Here is a 22261-nt window from a genome sequence, read left to right as displayed (position 1 = left end):
TACGCAGGCAACTACTGTATCTCATATAGTTTGTAGGTTTTGCAGCTTAGAAATAAATGTAAGTAAATTTACCTTTGCCAAATCAATGAAACCACAATTTCAATGGTAATCATGCTTCCTCAGCACAAGTGAACTGCTCCAGTTTTGCACCTTGCATAGGGTTTATTTTTTAACATCAAATAGTTTCCTAGTTTTTCATCACTGGTTATCCTCGATAACTAGAAAAGACCTTGTACATTATATATATATATATATATATATATATATATATATATATATATATATATATATATATATATATATATAGAGAGAGAGAGAGAGAGAGAGAGAGAGAGAGAGAGAGAGAGAGTTAAAAGTCCTTCTAGTATCCTTCTTATATTGTTGTGTGATTGACGGATGTAGTTTGGGTTATAGAGAATACTGCTTGGCCTTTTGGCCTTTCTACAACTGTGCACCTATCCAACAACTGCGAGCTTTGATTGGTCTTTTTTTTCTTCTCACTTCCTGGGCTTCAAAGACAATTTGTTTAAAAAAAGACAATAACGTGTATACTTTTTTTTATTCTGTAATTCATTCATTGCACTCCTACACTGGCAAAATTCGTTTTCCCTATTTTCATTACTGCTAAATTTAGTGGACGTTGGACTAGTTGGGCTGATTTTCGAGCTCATGGGGGCAGCCATTTTAATCAACTATATGCTTGTACTCGTACACCCATACTCTGTCATAGGTGTAGGGTAGGAAGGATTTAACAGAGAAAACTAAAAAGCTAAAGCACATCATATATATGAAGAGAAGTTAGAATTTATGTCTTGCTGATGTGGGCAACAAGATCAGAACGATAACAGACGTTGCATTTTAATTGCTTGTTGAGATCTGACAATCATAAACCGATGCAAAGTAAACTGTTGCTCTAGAGATGGTTAATAACATCGGCTTAGCATTAGTTAGTATTGACAAATTCGACAAAGGGATGAAACGAATGAGACAATATTTACAAGATTGGGAACACAGGTTAACAACATAAACAAACGCACTCACATACTGAAGTAGAGGACTCTGACCTTAGGTGTTTTTATACATTTGACAGAGATTATACTGACATAAACGAATAGACAGAAACATTCCAAACTGAATAATACACTGCAAAGGGGCATAGTTTCGCATTATATGTAAATATTTATTAAATAAAAAGGAAATCGATAATAGCAACAAAAAAAAGGAATTTGAGGAGAAAACCAAACAAATGCCTAGATGCTTATTGCTTACTGATTAATATCAGGATGCATTAAATTAGGTGCGAGATTTAAGGGATGAAATTTAGTATGTTAAGCAGATTACAATAACCCAGTTTGGTATTAATTTTAAATAACGTAAATTAATAAGATTGTTAGACAGCTTTAAAGTATTTTAATCCATAAACTAAACCTTAGCACAGTGGTTTCCAAACTTTTCAAGTATGAAGACCACTTCTTAACTTCAACATAGTTTCTCGGACTCACACATGCTAATATATGTACTTATAGACTTAAGACACTCTTAGAATTACCCCGCCCCCCAGGGGGAGGGGCAGCAACGTATAGATTTGGAATCACTACCCTAGACATTAATAAACAGTTATGGAGTCGACTATGACATATCACATTCGAAATGCATGTTCCACACAATAGATAGTTCGCTGCGAAATTCCACTGTAATAAATACAAACAAGTTGTCGTCTTGTTGATTGAACATAAAACGTTTGTTCGCTTTTATATTTACATTAAATGGGATTAGGCATCCACCTCATCAGACGTTAAAATATATTTTGAATTTTTTCTTCGAAATGTTATAGAATCTTCAGAAAGAAGAAAACAAATTGTCATAATCGGATCAAAGAACAAAGACGAAGTTCATCTGTCCCATGAAAACTAAAATTTGGAAACGTCATCAAAAGGTCTTACTTTTAAATATAATAGCTATGGTGTATGCAAAACATATCATGTTGTTAATTATCGCTAGATGAATACAACACATTAGAACGCATTGACTGTGCATCCTTTTCAGATCCAGAATGTTTTGGAAATGCAAAACATAGATTATATATATATATATATATATATATATATATATATATATATATATATATATATATATATATATATATATATATATATATATATATTGGCTTCAGAATTAAAAATGTTTCAGCTAGCACTAGTTAATGTTCTGGAAATTAAGGCATGTCATTTTTTTTTTCTAATTATTTAATCCAAATGAATCTGATGAAGAAAGAGATGGCTATTATAACATATTTGAAACGTTACAAAGAAAACCTGTCAATGTCAAGGAGGACAGAGAAACGTCAGTCATTACTAGAACGACAGATTCAAATAACACGGTTCCTTGACAGATTTTAAACCACTGGAACAGGCTTCTACTCTATACATTTATAATAAAACCCGATACATTAACTAGCCCAGAAAAACAATATTAAGCTTCATCTTATATATTTAATATCGTTCTTGTCCGTTGAATGCTAGTTTTGCCTTTACACATTGACCCTGGCAAGGCCATACTTTCAAAAACAAATTGATGTTTTGAGTTTTTTAACTTTACGACAGATCCCTGTTCAAACGTGTCTGTTGAGTTATCTACCTTGTAGCAAAGTCGTTTGTCGTTTTTACGACTATGTGGTCTTGAACTTGTAACAGAAAAGAGCAAGATCCAAAAGGTTTAGCAAAATTAACAAATAGTGTATTTCCCTTAAATACAAAGTCAAAATTTAATAAGAACTTACAGTATTGAGGACCACTACGTGACCTAGGTGGTTGGAGCGTCCGTCTCGGATGCGAAAAGTCGTGGGTTCGAACCCCGGCCTAGTCATACCAAAGATATAAAAATGGTACTAGCATATGCCTAGCTTGATGATCAGAATTAAGAGGTTAGCGTTAGGACTTGTCAGCCTGGTGTCAGAATATTATGACTGCGTGGGACATGATGCTACATGTCTGCAGCATCATGTCCCAGTGCTAGACATCACTATAAACTGCCACACTGCAGACATCGTAGCGATATGACTGGAATTTCTTAAAGCTACGTTCAAAATCTAAATCTAAATCTTACACACACACACACACACACACACACACACACACACACACACACACACAGAGCATGGTGAATTAAATCACATATAGTCCTAAAAGTTATATCACAAGTTCAAAAGTATAGAGTATTACGAATTAATTCCAATGGTGTTCCGAATGAATTTCAATTTTGATTGTGCTGATGTACCAAAAGTCTTGAATAGTGTTGATTTGCTAACAGTCTGGATGCATCACAATGATATAATCCAAAATGTCTCGAAATGATTTCAAAATAATCCCCAAATCGTAATTTAGTCCTGAAGGCAATAATCACTTTGTAATTCAAACTTAACAATTTAAATAAATACAACCTCTCAAATTAAATCTTAACACAACTGAAGTTAAAGATAGGACTGAATAATTCTCATGTAACCAACCCTAATATAAAAACCTACAACACAATAAGAGGACCAGTTTGACGGTTATCGTAATGAAACTTGCAGTCAAATTCTAAACAAAATTCATTTCTAGAAAACATCTAAGGTCATCTAGAAAACATCTAGACCTCAAATCTAATTAAACATGTTTACAAAAAATTTAAATTAATCATGATGGATTAAATTCCTACCCTCACTTATGGACAAAAGTTAATCACACAATACAAATTAAATATACATAAATTCTTTTGTGTTCGGATAACTGTCTGGTGTGTTGAAAATATTGTTCTTTTTTATAGATATGGTTTTGTCCGTGGTCTCCATTTCTCCGTGGTGACGCCAAGTTTCAAAAATCTTCTTTCTCAGCATAATAATAGTCATTGTTTCCACCACATTGAAATATAGTTAACAGGTCAACAGGTATTTCCCACTCAATTTCAGTTATTCTAACAAAAGTGATGTAATTTCTCTCAACTGTACATAATGTATCACCTGCTCCCAGTACTGATAAACATTTACGCACATATGAAGTCCATTTTTCTTTTCTTTTAATATTCCCAAATTCTAGCGGACATCAGTTAAACCATGAACTGTATCTTTGAGCTAAAGCTCAGTTGGTAGAGTGTTTGACTCGTAATCCAAGGGTCGTGGGTTCGACTAGAGGCCATAATTTATAGGATGTGTAATATATTTATCTGCCTGGAAAAAATTCTAACAGACGAACTGCGTTTATCTTGTATTTCAGTCTGCTTGTCTGGTAATTTTAATTATTGTCAAAAAAGCCAGGTAGTGCTGGCTTATTGTTTTTGAGTTTTGTTCTCATACTTCTATGATGGATTTAAAAACTAAACAGAATTGTCTAACGCTCTCACATTTGCACTGTTAGTAAATACACGAAACATCTGACAGAACTTTATTTTTTGTAGCGGCATATTGTTTCAGTTTTCACAAGACATGTCGATGTATTGGTCACGTCTAAATTGACAAAATGATTGTGACTCGAAAAGTAAGAATAAAACAGAAGTTCATTTGACGCCGTCATAAGTAAATTACATTTCGTAAACGACATATATTGCGCCTAAGACTTGGAATCGCGCATAACGATGCAGCAGAACATATATACATGCTTACAACGAACTGATATCTAATAAAGCCACTGCAAGCACAGTGTAGGCAAAGACCGAACTAAAACCGACCGCTAAGGCTAGAAATTGTAAGAACAATATCCTATACATGAACGATGATTTGTGAATCAGGTGGAAGTTTTGTGCAGAGTTGTGTGCTAATTAGTACCACTCTACTATCAACTGACCCCTGACCCCATTTATTAGCATAGTTATTTGTTTTAAGCCGGCGTTTATTCGACCATAAAAGAGTCAGGACAATTAACGAAAAGAATTAAATTAATTTATAAATATTTAACAAACATTGTATAAAATATTTCACAGTTAAGAAAATCTGAACTTGCATAACCAATATTTTCCTGACGACTGACTCCGTTTCATCAAATCTTCTCCGAATACCAAAATGCGTATGGGCTCGTTACAAGGGATAAGTATCGGTCAATAGAAAGAATTATGGGGGGGGGGGGGGTGAGGACCGTCAACAATGTAACAGACGTGAAGCAAAGATTTCTCACCCTCGGTATTTCCAAACCTGCTATCTTGTCAAGAAATGTAAGTTAAAGTGTCTGCTTGAATTCAGTGTTGAATTTCATAATAAACTCTGTTCTGAACTGACCTTCCCGTTAAAGGTGCAATCCAAGATTATCCAAATGCTAATGGCAACTTCCGTCACGGCATTTGTTCAATATTCGATGTCGGCCAACAAGAATCAAATTTTCTCTAATATGTCACCATCTTTTCTAGCCATTATTCCGATATAAAAACCCTATCTACACCTTGACGTATAGAGCAGATATTTATGTATTTCGGGTTTGTGAATTTCATTGGATTGGCAAAGCACCGCATCCAATCAAATTTAAATTGTTCAAATTTGAACACTGGTCCTACACGATCAAGACAAGTGGAGCACTCAGCTTGAATGGACTGGTAAATAAGCAATTTTCCACTGCCGGTCCGTGTTTGTACAAATACCTTTCACTCAAATATACATATAATGGCTTCCCTCTGGTACGTGCTCATACTTTCGATGTTAAAGTTACAAAGTATCCTTTTTAAGTCAATTGCCTCCACCATTTCCGGCCAACGTACAATGCGTCCCTGTTACACGCTTTTGGTTAGTTGGCATTACACACTAAGGGAGGCAACTAATGAAATCCCAGATATCGCTAGGGCAAAGTTCTAAAATGTCTTTTCAATCCGCCAAGGTGTAGATAGGGTTAGCGTATCGGAACCTTGGCTTGCGAAGATGATATGTCACAAAATGAACGAGTTATGTTGGCATGTTTGGAAAATTGACTCATTCTTGATTACTGCAGGTATACGTTTTACATCAGAAGACGGAAATAGGACAAGCTGTCAGAGATGGAGATACTGATGGGTGAGGAATGGTGTCTTCCTTTGTGTTATGCTGAACCCTCCCCAACCCCATCGCGCCCTCTATCCATTGACTTATACTCTTTACTGCCTTTGTAGTGAGTCTCTCTATCAAAGTGTGCCTGTGCAAATGCATTTACACGGAGCCGGTGCTGTCCTGGAATGTTTGTTACGTGAGAGTTGATTCACACATACCGCGCCTAGCAGTTGAGGTCAGTTAAAATGGATAGGTGATTATCCAGGCTGTAACGTAGTCCAACCAACCAATGAGTTACTAACATCAGCAACTAACCTTGGCGGCAGCTAAATTTAGACTGGGCCTTCAAAAGCGTCTGAATGTGCCAGTAAATATGCATTTACACTGACCTGGCGCGATATTCGAATGTTTGGCGGGTGCTAAATTCAGACTGGGCCTTCAAATGAAATTGCCCTCCTATGTCTCCTATCAAAAGTGCAGGCATGGCCTTCAGCCAGATATAATTCTCAGGGACAAGTGTGATACTATTAATAAAATTTTCCAATATATCTCTTAGATTCTGCTAATAAGGCCAAGGAGACGACATGCTCCAGAATCAAAGCTTTGACCACACTAAGCACTCTAAGCTTCTGCTGAGGGCACCAGCCTAACATGGGCACCAGAAAAAAATTCAAATTTATTATTGATGATAAAATTTAATGAATTATATATGACAATTTCGATCTGCCTGTACGAGTATTTTGATTTGGAATGACGGCAACGCTGTTATTTTCCCACGTGTTTAGCTTTTAATATTGTTTCTTTTAGTTTCACATTTTGTTGGAGGGGAGCATAATATTTTCAGAGCTTAGGGCTCTGGAACGACTTAGTCCGGCACTGAACACCACACACCCCTTTTCGTAAATCTACCTCACTTTCACAGGCTGATCATTTAAGTATCAGTGATGTAAGAGAGCGGTAGGATTGTACTGGTCTAATCTATTACAGTAAATCACAACTTGGACCTTTTGTAAACTGTTTTACCCTATCTGAAAGCAAAGCAAGTCAGACTCAACAATGCTTCACAGCTGGTTTATTGTTGTTGTCAAGGAAGTTTGGGGAAGTAATTTTAGAGAGACGCGAACGTCGTGGAGCCAAATTTCTTCAGCAAAAAGTTAATTTTCATGTCTGAAATGTAACACAGTTTCCATTTATTTTTTTCTGTCTAACAATTTCCGTGGTTTTGTTGCCACAGTTGTAACTTCAGTGGCCGCACACAATCAAGCGTCGCATATTACGATTGGAAATCTTATATTTTCGTTAAAGAAAATATAGTATTGAAAAAGATCTGAAAATTATTTCGGCAGTAATTTTATATTCGACACTATATTCAGATTTTTTTTTAACTAATAGCAACACCAATATTATGGTGATGACGATGTTTCTGTTGGTGATAATGATATGATTGAAGACGACGATGATGATGATTGATGATAAATTGCATTATTATTATTATTATTATTATTGTTGTTGCAGAATATTTCCAGCACACACACTGCAGAAACAACACATCCCTCTTACGTGAACTTGACGGATGTATAGAAATGCAAAAGAAAAACGTTAAAAGTATGGCACCATGCAGGTAGGTATATAGTGTTATATCAAATCTCTATCAATCAATTGTATTGAGCGTTGAATTATTCTACAATATTCACACAGAATTCCACAGGAGATAGAACCCTTTTGCTGCCTTTTGATTGTTGATAAAATGAACTAAAATGTTAGAGCAAATTTCTTGACATAGTTATGTAATTATTATATATCCTATGTAATATCCGTGATATTGAAAAAAGAAAGTGTACATTAGTATAAAGATTTTTCAAAAAGACACGTAGAAGATATTCTGAAAACGGCAGTTGTAACAGTCTGTGACCATTCCAAGGTGATTTCTTACACGGATTCATGTGCGATAGCTATTTTAATTACATGTTCCACAAGACGGATTTTTAGACATGTTCGCAAGACGGATCATTTCATAACTTTACTTAATAGAAATTCTAGGATATATTCCGCCATTTGTTGAGGTTTATTGTGCCAATCACTGGAATGTATTCAGCCCATTGCTTAGATATCTTTCTTCAATCGTTGAGGCATGTTTTTAAAGTTGATAAATTCTCCAATATATTATGTAGTGCTGAATCAAATTGGTAAATAGGACACTAAATTAGATCCCATCAATATGGCTTCCCTCCAGATTGCTACGACGGCAACAAGTTTTTGGTCGTTGTTCTCGGAATAAATATGCTGAGAATTATGTGTAATTTTGTTGTTTTACAAACATTCAGTGACTTTTATTTAATAGATTCGAATTTTTTGTCAGACAGGATTGGAAAGGTTTCTTGTTGCTACCACGTGACTTTTGGGCCTCTGATGCAGTCTGCGATATTTAGCAAATGTGACTAGAAATACAAATTGCGAGTACCAGGTCAAATTATATTAACGCTGTAGTTTCGTCTCGCCTGTCAACGAAATAAAGACACAGTAAATAGTATACTCGCAAATACAGAGAAAATAAATCATCTTTCTATTGATTTCATGCAGGTTATGGCTCAATGTAAGGTCTTTTAAGTTGGCTAGGCCAGGTAGTAAGCTGCTTATATATGCGCAGTGGCGGTAAATTCCAACTTTTCGGTCGGCAATAAGCTCTATCCCTACACCCCAAAATATATATCAAAATATCTCAGATTTGGTGGGAAGGGTTAGAGGAAACTGGGACTAGTGTGTCACTAGATCTCTGTTTTTCTCTTCAGAAACAAAATAAAACACGAGGGAAAAATACACGAATGTAACATACAGTATATATTCGCTTATAAGACGAGTCTAATTGTAAACTGCGAAAACCAAGATCTGCCGTCACATAATGCGCCTGCAGATCTGGACATGTACAGTTTATTAGGAGTTATCTGTAGAATAAAGAAGATAGACCCTGATTTGCAGGCGCATTATCAGGGCATATCAGTATCTTTGGTGTTTGCAGTTTGACTCGGCTTATAAGCGAGTACTGACGATATATCTACTTGGATATTATTTTCTGAAAACAATGTGTTTTGTGTATTGAACGCATGGAGGGTTCCCGGTGTATGTGTTTTGCTTGAAATATATGTTATTGTCACAACATTATACAAAGAGAGTAGGCACAAGTTCTAAATTAACCATTTCCATACATAATACAACTATTTCAACCTATTACATTTTATTTCTTCATTAACTTTAAATTATCAGAATCGTGCAGTATTTTTCGATACTGCACGGCTTCTTATTACACAACACTGTTTCGCAAAATAGTATAGTGTAGTAGGAACTACTTCGATTGTAAACAATGTATGCTCATGTAGCAGAAGCTTTAGCTTTTGATTTGTTAGATTTGTTTGTCTGTGAACAAAAGAAACTGTTTCGTCCTTTTGAAAGTAGAGATGATAAAGTTAACCATGTGGACGAGATTATTGAGTCACAAATTAAACTTTCAAACAAGCGAATGAGTGAACGTGATATTCGCAACTTCCATAACAACGTAAAAGACGATGTATTTAAAAATACCATTCTGATCATGTAAACAGTTATTTAGGAGAAAATCGAATGGTTCACGCTATGACCAGTACTTTCTGGGGTCTATAAAAATAGCATAGAAATGCATGTTGAGGCCAAGGACTATTGTATATCTATGGACAGATATATCAACCGTTTAGTAGGTTAGTAAAATGAACAGTGTTCCGACTCTATGGTCTTAAATAAGTAACAGAAAAGAGCGAAAACCAACTAGTTTTGAAAATTTCAATAGATAATTTATTTCCCTATAATACAAAGCAAGATAGAAGATAGAAAAAGTACTATCGATATTGTGAATTAAATACCAAAAAAGTCCAAAACGTTCTATCACAACTCCTAATAAGTAAAGTTCTAATTATAGTCCAGTAGTATTCTAAATAAAATCCAACGCTGAATGTGATGATGTGCCTGTAGTCTCGAAAGTGTTAACATGTCAGTATTCTGGATTGTGTTGATGTGCTTAAAATCTTTAGAAAATAATAATAGCAATATAATCCAAAAATGTTCTTGTCTGAAATTATTATAATTCCATATTAATGTCCAAGTCAAGGAATATTATAGATGAGCACTTTGTATTTCCAGAGAATAATAATAATAAATAATTCCACCCAAATGAAATACTGAACACAGCAATAAGACTGATTCTGTCTTAGATGTTAAATGTAAGACTGAGTCATTTCTCAAGTAAACACGATTACAAATCCCTCTACTTGACTTAGGTCGCAATTACCATTTTCTGAAAATATTCTGTCACTATACAGTCTAAGTTGTGCACAAGATCAATTACTAACATTATTATAAATGAAATGAAAAACATTAGGTGAAACAGCATTTCAATGGGGAATACCGATGTCCTAGACAAAAACCCATATAAACTCATTTACCTCCGTTGATAATGTTCCTAATATTTAACCCACACTCATAGGGAAATATTAACTATGTATTATTTGTTTACAAAATAAATGTTACTGGTCAGGTACACATTGAATTTGATTTTAGACAAGGTCAGGATCAAATCACATATATAAATAACATGTAATCATGAAAATACCAAAGAAATAATTCAGACTGGTAAGGTATGAACTAATCTACCAGCCAGTCATAAAAGGAGATGTGTAATAAACCAAAAGTCACACACACACATACACACACACAGAACTTTAAAGGTTACTGTAACTGGAATAAACAACGCTAATGGCTAATTACAATGACTACTACCTGTTAACCTGAGTTTATCAAGCATGCAAAATTATTAACCTCAGTTTATCTTGGATGCAAAGTTTGAAAATAGCACTCAGCATATTCTATACGTAATAAATCAGTCCAGTATTTATTACTGGTATTGCATCACCCAGTTAGCTGTAGCTTCGCACTCCACATTACCACAGTACTTTAATCACTATACATTGTCACCATAGTACTTCAATCACTATACATTGTCACCATAGTACTTTCATCACTCTACATTTGTCATCACAGTTCTTTAGTTGCCCTATATTGTCATCACAGCACTTTAATCACTACATACTCATGTCATCACAGCACTTAAGTCACTATATAGCCATGTCATCACAGTATTTTAAATGCTACATAGTCATGCCATCACAGCATTTTAATCACTACATATTCATTCATGTCAACACAGCACTTAAGTCACTACACACTCATTTCATCACATCATTTAAGTCACTACATAGTCATGTCATCACAGCACTTTAATCACTACATAGTCATGTCATCGCAGTACTTTAGTCACTACATATTCATGTCATCGCAGTGCTTTAATCACTACATAGTTATGTCATCGCAGTGCTTTAATCACTACATACTCATGTCATCCCAGTATTTTAATCGCTCTACATTTGTCATCACAGTACTTTAATCACTACATACTCGTGTCATCACAGTACTTTAGTCACTATATAGTCATGTCATCACAGTAATTTAGTCACTACATACTCATGTCATCACAGTACTTTAGTCACTACATACTCGTGTCAACACAGTACTTTAGTCATTCCATACTCATGTCATAACAGTACTTTAGTCACTACATACTCGTGTCAACACAGTACTTTAGTCATTCCATACTCATGTCATAACAGTACTTTAGTCACTACATAGTCATGTCATCACAGTACTTTAGGCACTACATATTCATGTCATCACAGTACTTTAATCACCACATACTCTTGTCATCACATTACTTTAGTCACTATATAGTCATGTCATCACAGTATTTTAGTCACTACATAGTCATGTCATCACAGTACTTTAGTCACTATATAGTCATGTCATCGCAGTACTTTAGTCACTACATAGTCATGTCATCACAGTACTTTAGTCACTAAATCGTCATGTCATCACAGTACTTTAGTCACTACATACCCGTGTCATCACAGTACTTTAGTCACTATATAGTCATGTCATTACAGTACTTTAGTTACTACATACTCATGTTATCACAGTACTTTAGTCACTACATACTCGTGTCAACACGGTACTTTAGTCACTACATACTCATGTCATCACAGTACTTTAGTCACTACATCGTCATGTCATCACAGTACTTTAGTCACTACATACTCATGTCATCACATTACTTTAGTCACTATATAGTCATGTCATCACAGTATTTTAGTCACTACATCGTCATGTCATCACAGTACTTTAGTCACTACATACTCATGTCATCACAGTACTTTAGTCACTACATGCTCATGTTATCACAGTACTTTAGTCACTACATACTCGTGTCAACACAGTACTTTAGTCACTACATACTCATGTCATCACAGTACTTTAGTCACTACATCGTCATGTCATCACAGTACTTTAGTCACTACATACTCATGTCATCACAGTACTTTAGTCACTACATCGTCATGTCATCACAGTACTTTAGTCACTATATAGTCATGTCATCGCAGTACTTTAGTCACTACATAGTCATGTCATCACAGTACTTTAGTCACTAAATCGTCATGTCATCACACAGTACTTTAGTCACTACATCGTCATGTCATCACAGTACTTTAGTCACTACATACTCATGTCATCACAGTACTTTAGTCACTACATCGTCATGTCATCACAGTACTTTAGTCACTAAATCGTCATGTCATCGCAGTACTTTAGTCACTACATAGTCATGTCATCACAGTACTTTAGTCACTAAATCGTCATGTCATCACAGTACTTTAGTCACTACATACCCGTGTCATCACAGTACTTTAGTCACTATATAGTCATGTCATTACAGTACTTTAGTTACTACATACTCATGTTATCACAGTACTTTAGTCACTACATACTCGTGTCAACACGGTACTTTAGTCACTACATACTCATGTCATCACAGTACTTTAGTCACTACATCGTCATGTCATCACAGTACTTTAGTCACTACATACTCATGTCATCACATTACTTTAGTCACTATATAGTCATGTCATCACAGTATTTTAGTCACTACATCGTCATGTCATCACAGTACTTTAGTCACTACATACTCATGTCATCACAGTACTTTAGTCACTACATGCTCATGTTATCACAGTACTTTAGTCACTACATACTCGTGTCAACACAGTACTTTAGTCACTACATACTCATGTCATCACAGTACTTTAGTCACTACATCGTCATGTCATCACAGTACTTTAGTCACTACATACTCATGTCATCACAGTACTTTAGTCACTACATAGTCATGTCATCACAGTACTTTAATCACTCTACATTGTCATGTCGTCATAATACTTCAGTCACTCTACATTGTCATCACAGTACTTTAATGACTCTACGTCGTCATGTCGGCACAATACTTCACTCACTCTACATTGTCATCACAGTAGTTTAATCACTCTACATTGTCATGTCGTCATAATACTTCAGTCACTCTACATTGTCATCACAGTACTTTAATCACTCTACGTCGTCATGTCGGCACAATACTTTAATGACTACATAGTCATGTCATAACAGTAGTTTAATGACTACATTGTCATGTCGGCACAATACTTTAATCACTACACAGTCATGTCATCACAGTAGTTTAATCACTCTATATTGTCATGTCGTCACAATACTTCAGTCACTACATTGTCATCACAGTATTTTAATCACTCTACATTGTCATGTCGTCAGAATACATCAGTTACTCTACATTGTCATGTCGTCACAGTACTTTCAGCACTCTACATTGTCATCTCGTCTCAGTGCTTTCAGCGCTCTATATTGTCATAACCATACTTCAGTCACACCACATTGTCATCAAGGTAATCTAATCACTCTACGTTGTCATGTCGCCACAATACGTCAGTCACTCTACATTGTCATCCCAGTACTTCAGTCACAACATTGTCATCACAGTATATTAATCACTCTAAATTGTCATATCATCCAAGTATTTTAATTGCTATACATTGTCGTCACAGCACATTAATCACTCTACATTGTCGTCACAGCACATTAATCAATCTACATTGTCATCTTAGCAAATTAATCACTCTACAATGTCATCACAGTACTTTCATCACTCTACATTGTCATCACAGCACATTAATCACTCTACAATGTCATCACAACACATTAATCACTCTACATTGTCATTACAACAAATTAATCACTCTACATTGTCATCACAGCACATTAAACACTCTACAATGTCATCACAACACATTAATCACTCTACATTGTCATCACAGCACATTAATCACTCTACAGTGTCATCACAGTACTTTCATCACTATAATGTCATCACAGCACATTAATCACTCTACATTGTCATCACAGCACATTAATCACTCTACATTGTCATCATAACACATTAATCACTCTACATTGTCATCACAGTAAATTAATCACTCTACAATGGCACCACAGTACTTTCATCACTCTAAAATGTCATCACAGTACTTTCATCACTCTACATTGTCATCACAGTACTTTCATCACTCTACATTGTCATCACAGTACTTTCATCACTCTAGATTGTCATCACAGTACTTTAATCACTCTACAATGTCATCACAGTGCATTAATCACTCTACATTGGCATAACACATTACATAAATCCTTTAACATTATCATGTCATCACACAGTATATTAATCTCTTTACATTATAATGTCATCACAGTACATTAATCACTCTACATTATTGTGTCATCACAGCACATTAGCATGTTATTGAGTACATTAATCGCTCTACGTTATTATGTCATCACAGCACATTTTCATGTTATCGAGTACATTAATCCCTGTTCATTATCATGTTATCACAGCACATTTTCATGTTATTGAGTACATTAATCACTCTTCATCATTTCATCACAGCACATTTTCATGTTATCGAGTACATTAATCCCTCTTCATTATCATGTCATCACAGTACATTTTCATGTTATCGAGTACATTAATCCCTCTTCATTATCATGTCAGCATATTTTCATGTTATCGAGTACATTAATCCCTCTTCATTATCATGTGATCACATTACTTTTTGTGTTTCAATGCCGGCAATGAATAATATGAGTAAAAATGTTCAGTCTCGTGAAATAACACAATCCATGACATAAAGACACAATGCAAGACATAAAGACACAATGCAGACATAAAGACACAACGCAGGACATAAAGACACAATGCAGGACATAAAGACACAAAAGGACATATGAATGATTAATAAGTACAACTGGTTAAATGCCTCTCACTACACATGAAATATCTCACCTCTATATGCTTCCCTGAATATTCTCATGCCATGTCCAAAAATAATACGTCTCGTTTCGTTTCTTAAGGTCCCTGTTTGTTTGTTTGTTTTAAATTACATTATACATAGTCTTGGTTAGACCCTCAGTAATGAAGGTTTTCTTTTCATCGTTGAATATTTCATTTTTCTTAGACGGAGTAATAGATCTGTGCGATATGAAACAAAGTTCACAATTATTATTTTTTCTACGCGACTTCAAATGATCCAAGAGAGTGAGAACGGTCTATTGTATCGAGGGGCACATCAGCTCGAAGGTTTCTCTATAGAAAAAAAATACTGGCCACTGCACCTGTGTTAAACTCCTGTTAAAAAATAGACTACTCCCTTAAAGACTGGTTTCAGATTTTTTTAAACAACAACATACGCAGACAGAAGTAATAAAGAGTAAACTAAATCGCATCAAACTCAGAAGTTTTCTCCCAACCATTTTCTAACCAGTTTACACTCTGCTGCCATTCTGAGCTAGGTAAAGTGTGTTCAAGAACAGGAACGGCCTTAGCAAACGCGGGGCCCGATGTTGATCATTTTGACGGGACCCCCTGGATTTACTCGCGGGGCTCCCTGTGAACACGGCATTGGAATTAAACTTTTAAACAAATTTTATATGATATTAAATAAAAGATGTTCTTCCATCCCTTTAAAATTACTTTCTCTCTTTAGATATATTTTTTTAAATATAAATTACTAGCGCGAAGGCCCACTATGTGCAGGAGGCCCGATTAGGGCCATATCGGTCCAACCCGCCTAAGGCCGGCCCTGTTCGGTACGTTGTATGGAAATATGGTAAATTATATATGCTGCGTGTTCAGGAAGTCGTATGGAAATATCGTAAAACAAATGTAGGCCTTCTGAAAGTTGTATGGAAACATTGTAAAGGTCTTTTATTTCTTTCTCGCTTACAGTGTCTATGAAGAGACAAAAGTGTGCCTTGAGAAATCTACGGAACGGTTTTGCAGTCAAAACTCAGCAGAATTTTTGAAGTCGATGTATCGGGATACGATTTCTCCCTTTCTGGACTATTACGGATGTATTCCCGGTAGTTTGAGTTAGAATACATTTTAGAAGCTTTTTAATGTTATACAATTATTGACTGTTCTAATTTATTGAATGTTACACAGTTACTGGTTTTTCTAAAGTTATTTAATGTGATGCAGTTATTGACTTTTCTAAAGTTATTTAATGTGATGCAGTTATTGACTTGTCTGAATTTATTTAATGTTACACAATTATTGATTTTTCTAAAGTTATTTAATGTAATACATTTATTGACATTTAAATACTAGTACCTTATATAAGAAATACATTTTAGAAATGCATTATTTACAATTTAAAAACTGATTTAGATTGGAGGTAAAACGTCGTTTGAATGGAACGGTTTATTTTCAAAGTGTCTTACTTTCGAGGTCGGCTTCATTTGAAATTTCTGAGGTATATCACAGTTGTTTTTCATATGATAGCCGTGGCAATCAATACTCTGTATCGCTTGATATTATTATTATTATGTATATGAACAAGTAAACAAAATTCCTAAGGCTTATTGGAGTTTTGTTTGGGGGGGATGTGTTTGGGGGGTTAAGGGTTTTAATTTTTTTGTGGGGTGTTTTGTGGGATTATTATGGACGGCTCTTATTTAATTTTCAGCCCTCCATCCAGACTATTTCGATGATTGGTTTCCTAACAACCCTGGCATTCTCGATCCCTCTGTGTTTCCCGGCAATGAACATTATGACAAAGAATCCCAACCGCCACAGAAAGATTCTTTTTACCTTGGATTTGGTGAACTTCCTGCAGGAGAAGATTTATTTCGATCCACGTTGTCAAAAGAGCATGCCGTTGCAGTGGTCCTTGAAGTTAACACAGCTATTCCAACGGAGTCTTCATACACAACATATGAAACCACAACTTCTTTTTCTTCCACAAATGGTGAAGACACGGGAACGATTCTCCCAGATGACATATTTACTGCCTCAGTGAAATGGGTTCAGATGTCAAACATTTCAACAACAGGACACAACACAACTGAAAATACAGCACCAGGTATAACTGTGTCGTATGATACATCAGTGAAAATGGTATCACAAGCAAATATTTCAAATGCACTGATTGCAAGTACTGATATTTCATTCAGCGAGAATAGTAGTGTCGAAAGCGTTATAATTTCTAATATAACTGCTGACTCACCAACGTGGTCATGGATCGAAATGACCACCTCAGTTAAAAGTGACGGCGATGCAACTATCTTCAAGACAACGTCGTATATTCTTCGGTTAGAATGGTACTTAGTTTTATATGTGTTTTTGCCATTCATAATATTAAAACTAGTACCATTTACTTTGTGAAGCAAAAATGTCACACTGAGAAGAGAACGATATTACAGAATCAATGACATTTCAAGGCTTTTTGTCTTCTTCAGAAACCTTTTCAAATTTTTTTTCATACTGCTGAAACACATAGGTGTTTTTGTAACCAAACAGAACAAAAAAAATCTCATACGATATGAGGCGCCGTAACGGACAAAAGCTGGTCCAACGTAAACGTTGCAGTTGAAATTTCGATGTTGTATGTCGACAGATCCAATATTTCGTGTTGGATAAAATTGCAATGTCCTTAAAGTTACATTTTCTAGATCGAGATTTTAGATTTTATATGTTGAATTATACAGTGGTGGTTTAAAGTTCTATTTCCTATGTCGACGTTTTACAGTGTATATTTTGAATTACACAGCGGTGGTTGAAATTTTAACATCATATGTCGAATGTAACTTTTTGTGATGAAAGTTCCATTTCATATGGCGAGTATTTAGATATCATCTGTTGAATTTCACAGCAACGAGAAGCAGCCTCCTTGTTTAAAAATAACGCGGTCCGTTCACGAGAGCGACGTCTAGCGAAGAAATTCATAGTAATTCTCGACATGTGAATGGTAACTTTCAAACTGTAAATGCATGAAACGTAATGGCGCCTCATAATTGAATACACGAATGATGTATCGTAACACTCGATATTATTTTCAATTGTTACAGTGGACATTGTGTAATGTTACTTTTAACACCATCACATCATTTCACCATATAAAAATAGCAATCCTGACAAGCACAATCAAATGTTTAACCCCGTCTGTCTAATTCATCAGATACAATCTAAAACCACAACATACGAAATAGAACTTTCATCACAATCAATGTGATTCAACATGTTAAATTGAAACTCTCGACATATGGTATTTAAATTTCAACAATCGCCATGTAATTCAAAAGCTCCAGTCAAAAACTCTACATTGGGCGTCGAATTTTCAACCAGCGCTGTGTAATTTAACAAATGAAATCTAAATACTCAACATATGAAATTTAACTTTCAATATAAACTCTTTGAACCAATACGTAAATTAGGAATTTTCGACGTATGACATTGAAATTCCAACCACAGCCGCGTAATTCAAACGACACAATCTAAAACCTCGACATAGAAAATATAACTTTCAACCATTACTGTTTAATTCAACAGATACATTCTAAAATCTCGACCTAGAAAATGCAACTTTAAGGATAAGCATTTTTTGATACAACACGTGAAATTGGAATTCTGGACGTGTGACATTAAAATTTCATCGGCAACGTTCTGATTGGACCAGCTTTTGTCCACAACGGCGCCTCATAATGCGACTTTTTAATCAACATCGCGTTTCGTTTATTATACTAGAGATCGTATTTTAAGGAAATCAACACCATTTTCGCACCGTCCACTTCCATTTCCAACTATATTTCATTCTCCTGCGGGTCCCGGGTTGCCGAGTGGTATAATGCACTGGCCTTTACAAATCACCATCATCTCACCTCTGTGTGGATTTGAGTCTCAGGCTCAGCTAGAGTGGGTATGTGAAAAATCTTGCCAGTAGCTTCGTCTGGGTAGGTGGCTCTTTCCGAGATTTTTCCAGGTTCTTCCTCCACTGGATATATTGACCGTATTGTATATCCTATAGCTGACATTTCATCCTAAATTCACAACATCATAATTCGCTTGTTCTTTAAAATGTATAGTGAGTCTGTTTCACACCTGTTAAGTGATCAATAAGTCTCCAGTAAAATAAGTCGCGGTAGCTCGTTGGGTAGAGCTAAGTTCGTAAGTTCGATACCCGTCAAGGCCACACTGGGTCGGCTGCCTCTGTGTATCTTTGAGAAAGGCACTTAACTTCCGTTTCTTTAACATTATATAGCCAATGTGCTGAGGGTGCCGTTAAAACGATGAAAAACCCAATTAATAGAATAGATTCACCTTTTGAATCTAATGGAAGGAGTGTGTGTGTGTCTTTTGGATTTTTAACGGAGCTTTAACACTTTTTCGGTCATATCCCTACGATATCTACAGTCTGATATTTTATAGCGATGCCTAGCATTGGGACATCATGCCGCAGACATGTAGCATGATGTTCCAACCAGTCACATTATCCTGATAACAAGCCGACCATTCCTAATACTAACCTCTCAATGCTGAGCGCTAAGCGAGGAAGCTGCAAGTACCATTTTTATTAGTCTTTGGTATGACTCGGCCGGGAACCCAACCCGCGTCCTCCCGCATCCGAGGCGGACGCTCCAACCACTAGGCCACCGGAGCGGGATATAAGAATATTCTGACTTTGCTTGACAGAGGTAATGCGTGTAATCCAGTATTGCTTCGGTCGAAATATACTTAAAGAAATTAAATGTTGTTGTTGTTTTGGGTTGAACGCCATTTATCAGCTCAAGATAGGCTTTACATGGTGGCAAGTATAGCTGGTGGAGCGAATCCCCTGTAAGAATTACCATCCCACGGGAAGAAACGTACAAGCTTTCTCACATACCCGTAGTGATCGAGCCCCATATTCGAACCCACACTGACAATGTTGAGATGACAGTGATCGGTAATGGCGAGCTCTTTAGACCACTCGGACACCCTTGGCCTCGAAGCGATTCCATAATCATCTGAAACATAGGGCATTCATTGATATTTAATCTGACCCAAATCATATATAAAGGTCCAGATTGAATACAAACAGAAAGTGAAACACTGTTTTGGAATATATATATATATATATATATATATATATATATATATATATATATATATATATATATATATATATATATATATATATATGATACCATATTGTAACTATTTAACCAAATTATTTTTATACCGGTATTCCAATTCCATTTTATATCCAGTTCACGTTTTTAAAATAAAATGGTACTTGATATGTAAAGTAACTCAACATTATATCAGAAAATAGGATATTGTTTGTATAATAATATCGAAAACTTCATAACAAATATTTTCTTATTAACTTTTCACACATCTTTGATATAATCAATAAAGTTAATGTAATTAGTGTAAAATTCATTTTATGGTATAAATGTTAAACATGTGCATGTACAAATCACTCAAATATTTGTTAATAAAAAAATTAGGCTCATTTGTTCTCCAATTGATGATGACCGTTTCAGTGGCCTAAGTGGTTAGACTCCCATTAGAGCGTCCGCCTCGGCTGCGGGAGGTCGCGGGTTTGTGATTTGGATTTTTAACGAAGCTTTAAACAAAATTCAGTTATGTCGCTACGATGTCTGCAGTGTGGCAGTTTATAGTGATCTGTAATACTGGGGCATCACGCCGCAGACGTGTAGCACCATGTCCCACCCAGTCATATTATCCTGACACCAGGCCGACCAGCCCTTACACTAACGTCTTAATTCTGAGCGTCGAGCGAAGCAGCTGATCGTATAATTTTTAAAAGTCTTTGGTATAACTTGGCCGGGGTTCGAGCCCGTGACTTCTAGTATCCTAGGAGGGCGTTCTAACCTCTTAGGCCATCATAACATTTTTTTTAAAAAGAGAATTGACGTTTTCTGTAATTCGACATTACGTCTTACAAAAAGAATATTTTACTATGAAGAATATCAAAGATTGTCTGATTGTTCACTTACTGAAACTATCTGAATATTATATATTTCCTATTTTCTGCAGTTTGTCTAGTTTGGACTGTTTTGTAATTACTTGAATTTTTGCGCACGGTATTTTACTGTACAGAAAGAAGTAAAATGGATTGTTTGACTTATTTTGGGAAACGAAAAATAACAGGTTATCATTTACCTCCATTATTCTATTAAAAAATAGCCAGATTGAACGTGTAAATATGTAAACCTACGAGATTTAATTTTTTTAAATGTACCATATTAGTGGCGTAAGATGTGTGTGTGTGTGTGTCTGTGTGTGTGTGTGTGTGTGTGAGAGAGAGAGAGAGAGAGAGAGAGAGAGAGAGAGAGAGAGAGAGATGATATATTAAAATTTCTACCTCAGTTACTGTTGGAAATAATTTACTTTTGACCCGTATGTGTATATATGAATGCATAGTTGTATATAGTCTGAAAAAAATGATGCAGTTATTGGCATATCAATTTTTTGGGGATTCAAAGTCATTTAAGATAAATGTTTTAATGTTACATCTCCTTTTACAAACGCATGATCTTTGTTCACCAAGTTTGACCTTTTTTTGTTAAATGTATTTAAATGCATAAATACTGAAATAAAGGACTGAATGATGTATGTGTTTGGTTCTTTTATATTTTTAGATGTTTGAATTTGCTCTTTCTGGTGGCTTCGTAACATAGTTTTCTGCTCCGTCTCTTTCAGCACTTACGTGAATAATAAGTACAAGGTCCTTATCAACACAACAAGAAAGATAATAAGAATCTTGCGTCTATCAGCTTATATATATTACTCTTATTAATCTCATAAGTTGTATCCAAATGCACTCCACTTTGTTTTATATTACATCCTAAAGAGTACAGCCGACACTCACGTTTAATCCGAAATAATTAGTACGGCGCTTTGTTTAATGTCGGAAAATGTCGACTCCATACGATTAACGGTTCGGGGGATGCTTAAGTTTA

At 35.4% G+C, this 22261-nt stretch overlaps 1 protein-coding gene across 1 annotated transcript in view; it reads left to right on the top strand.

Moving 5' to 3' along the window:
* The window catches only part of LOC149787774 (uncharacterized), a 30163-nt gene extending 8249 nt beyond the window's left edge, over positions 1-21914 (top strand). The window contains exons 4-6 of the mRNA XM_089973970.1: positions 7496-7601; positions 16242-16375; positions 16981-21914. Coding sequence (XP_089830096.1) covers positions 7496-7601; positions 16242-16375; positions 16981-17678 — 938 coding nt within the window. The 3' untranslated portion in view covers positions 17679-21914. The remainder of the gene's footprint in view (positions 1-7495; positions 7602-16241; positions 16376-16980) is intronic.
* Positions 21915-22261: the final 347 nt, after the last annotated feature.

Source organism: Sinohyriopsis cumingii, chromosome 11 (assembly GCF_028554795.1).
Source record: "Sinohyriopsis cumingii isolate HCF-2022 chromosome 11, ASM2855479v2, whole genome shotgun sequence".
Taxonomy (NCBI): Eukaryota; Metazoa; Mollusca; class Bivalvia; order Unionida; family Unionidae; genus Sinohyriopsis; species Sinohyriopsis cumingii.
This window is presented reverse-complemented; position numbering and strand designations above follow the sequence as displayed.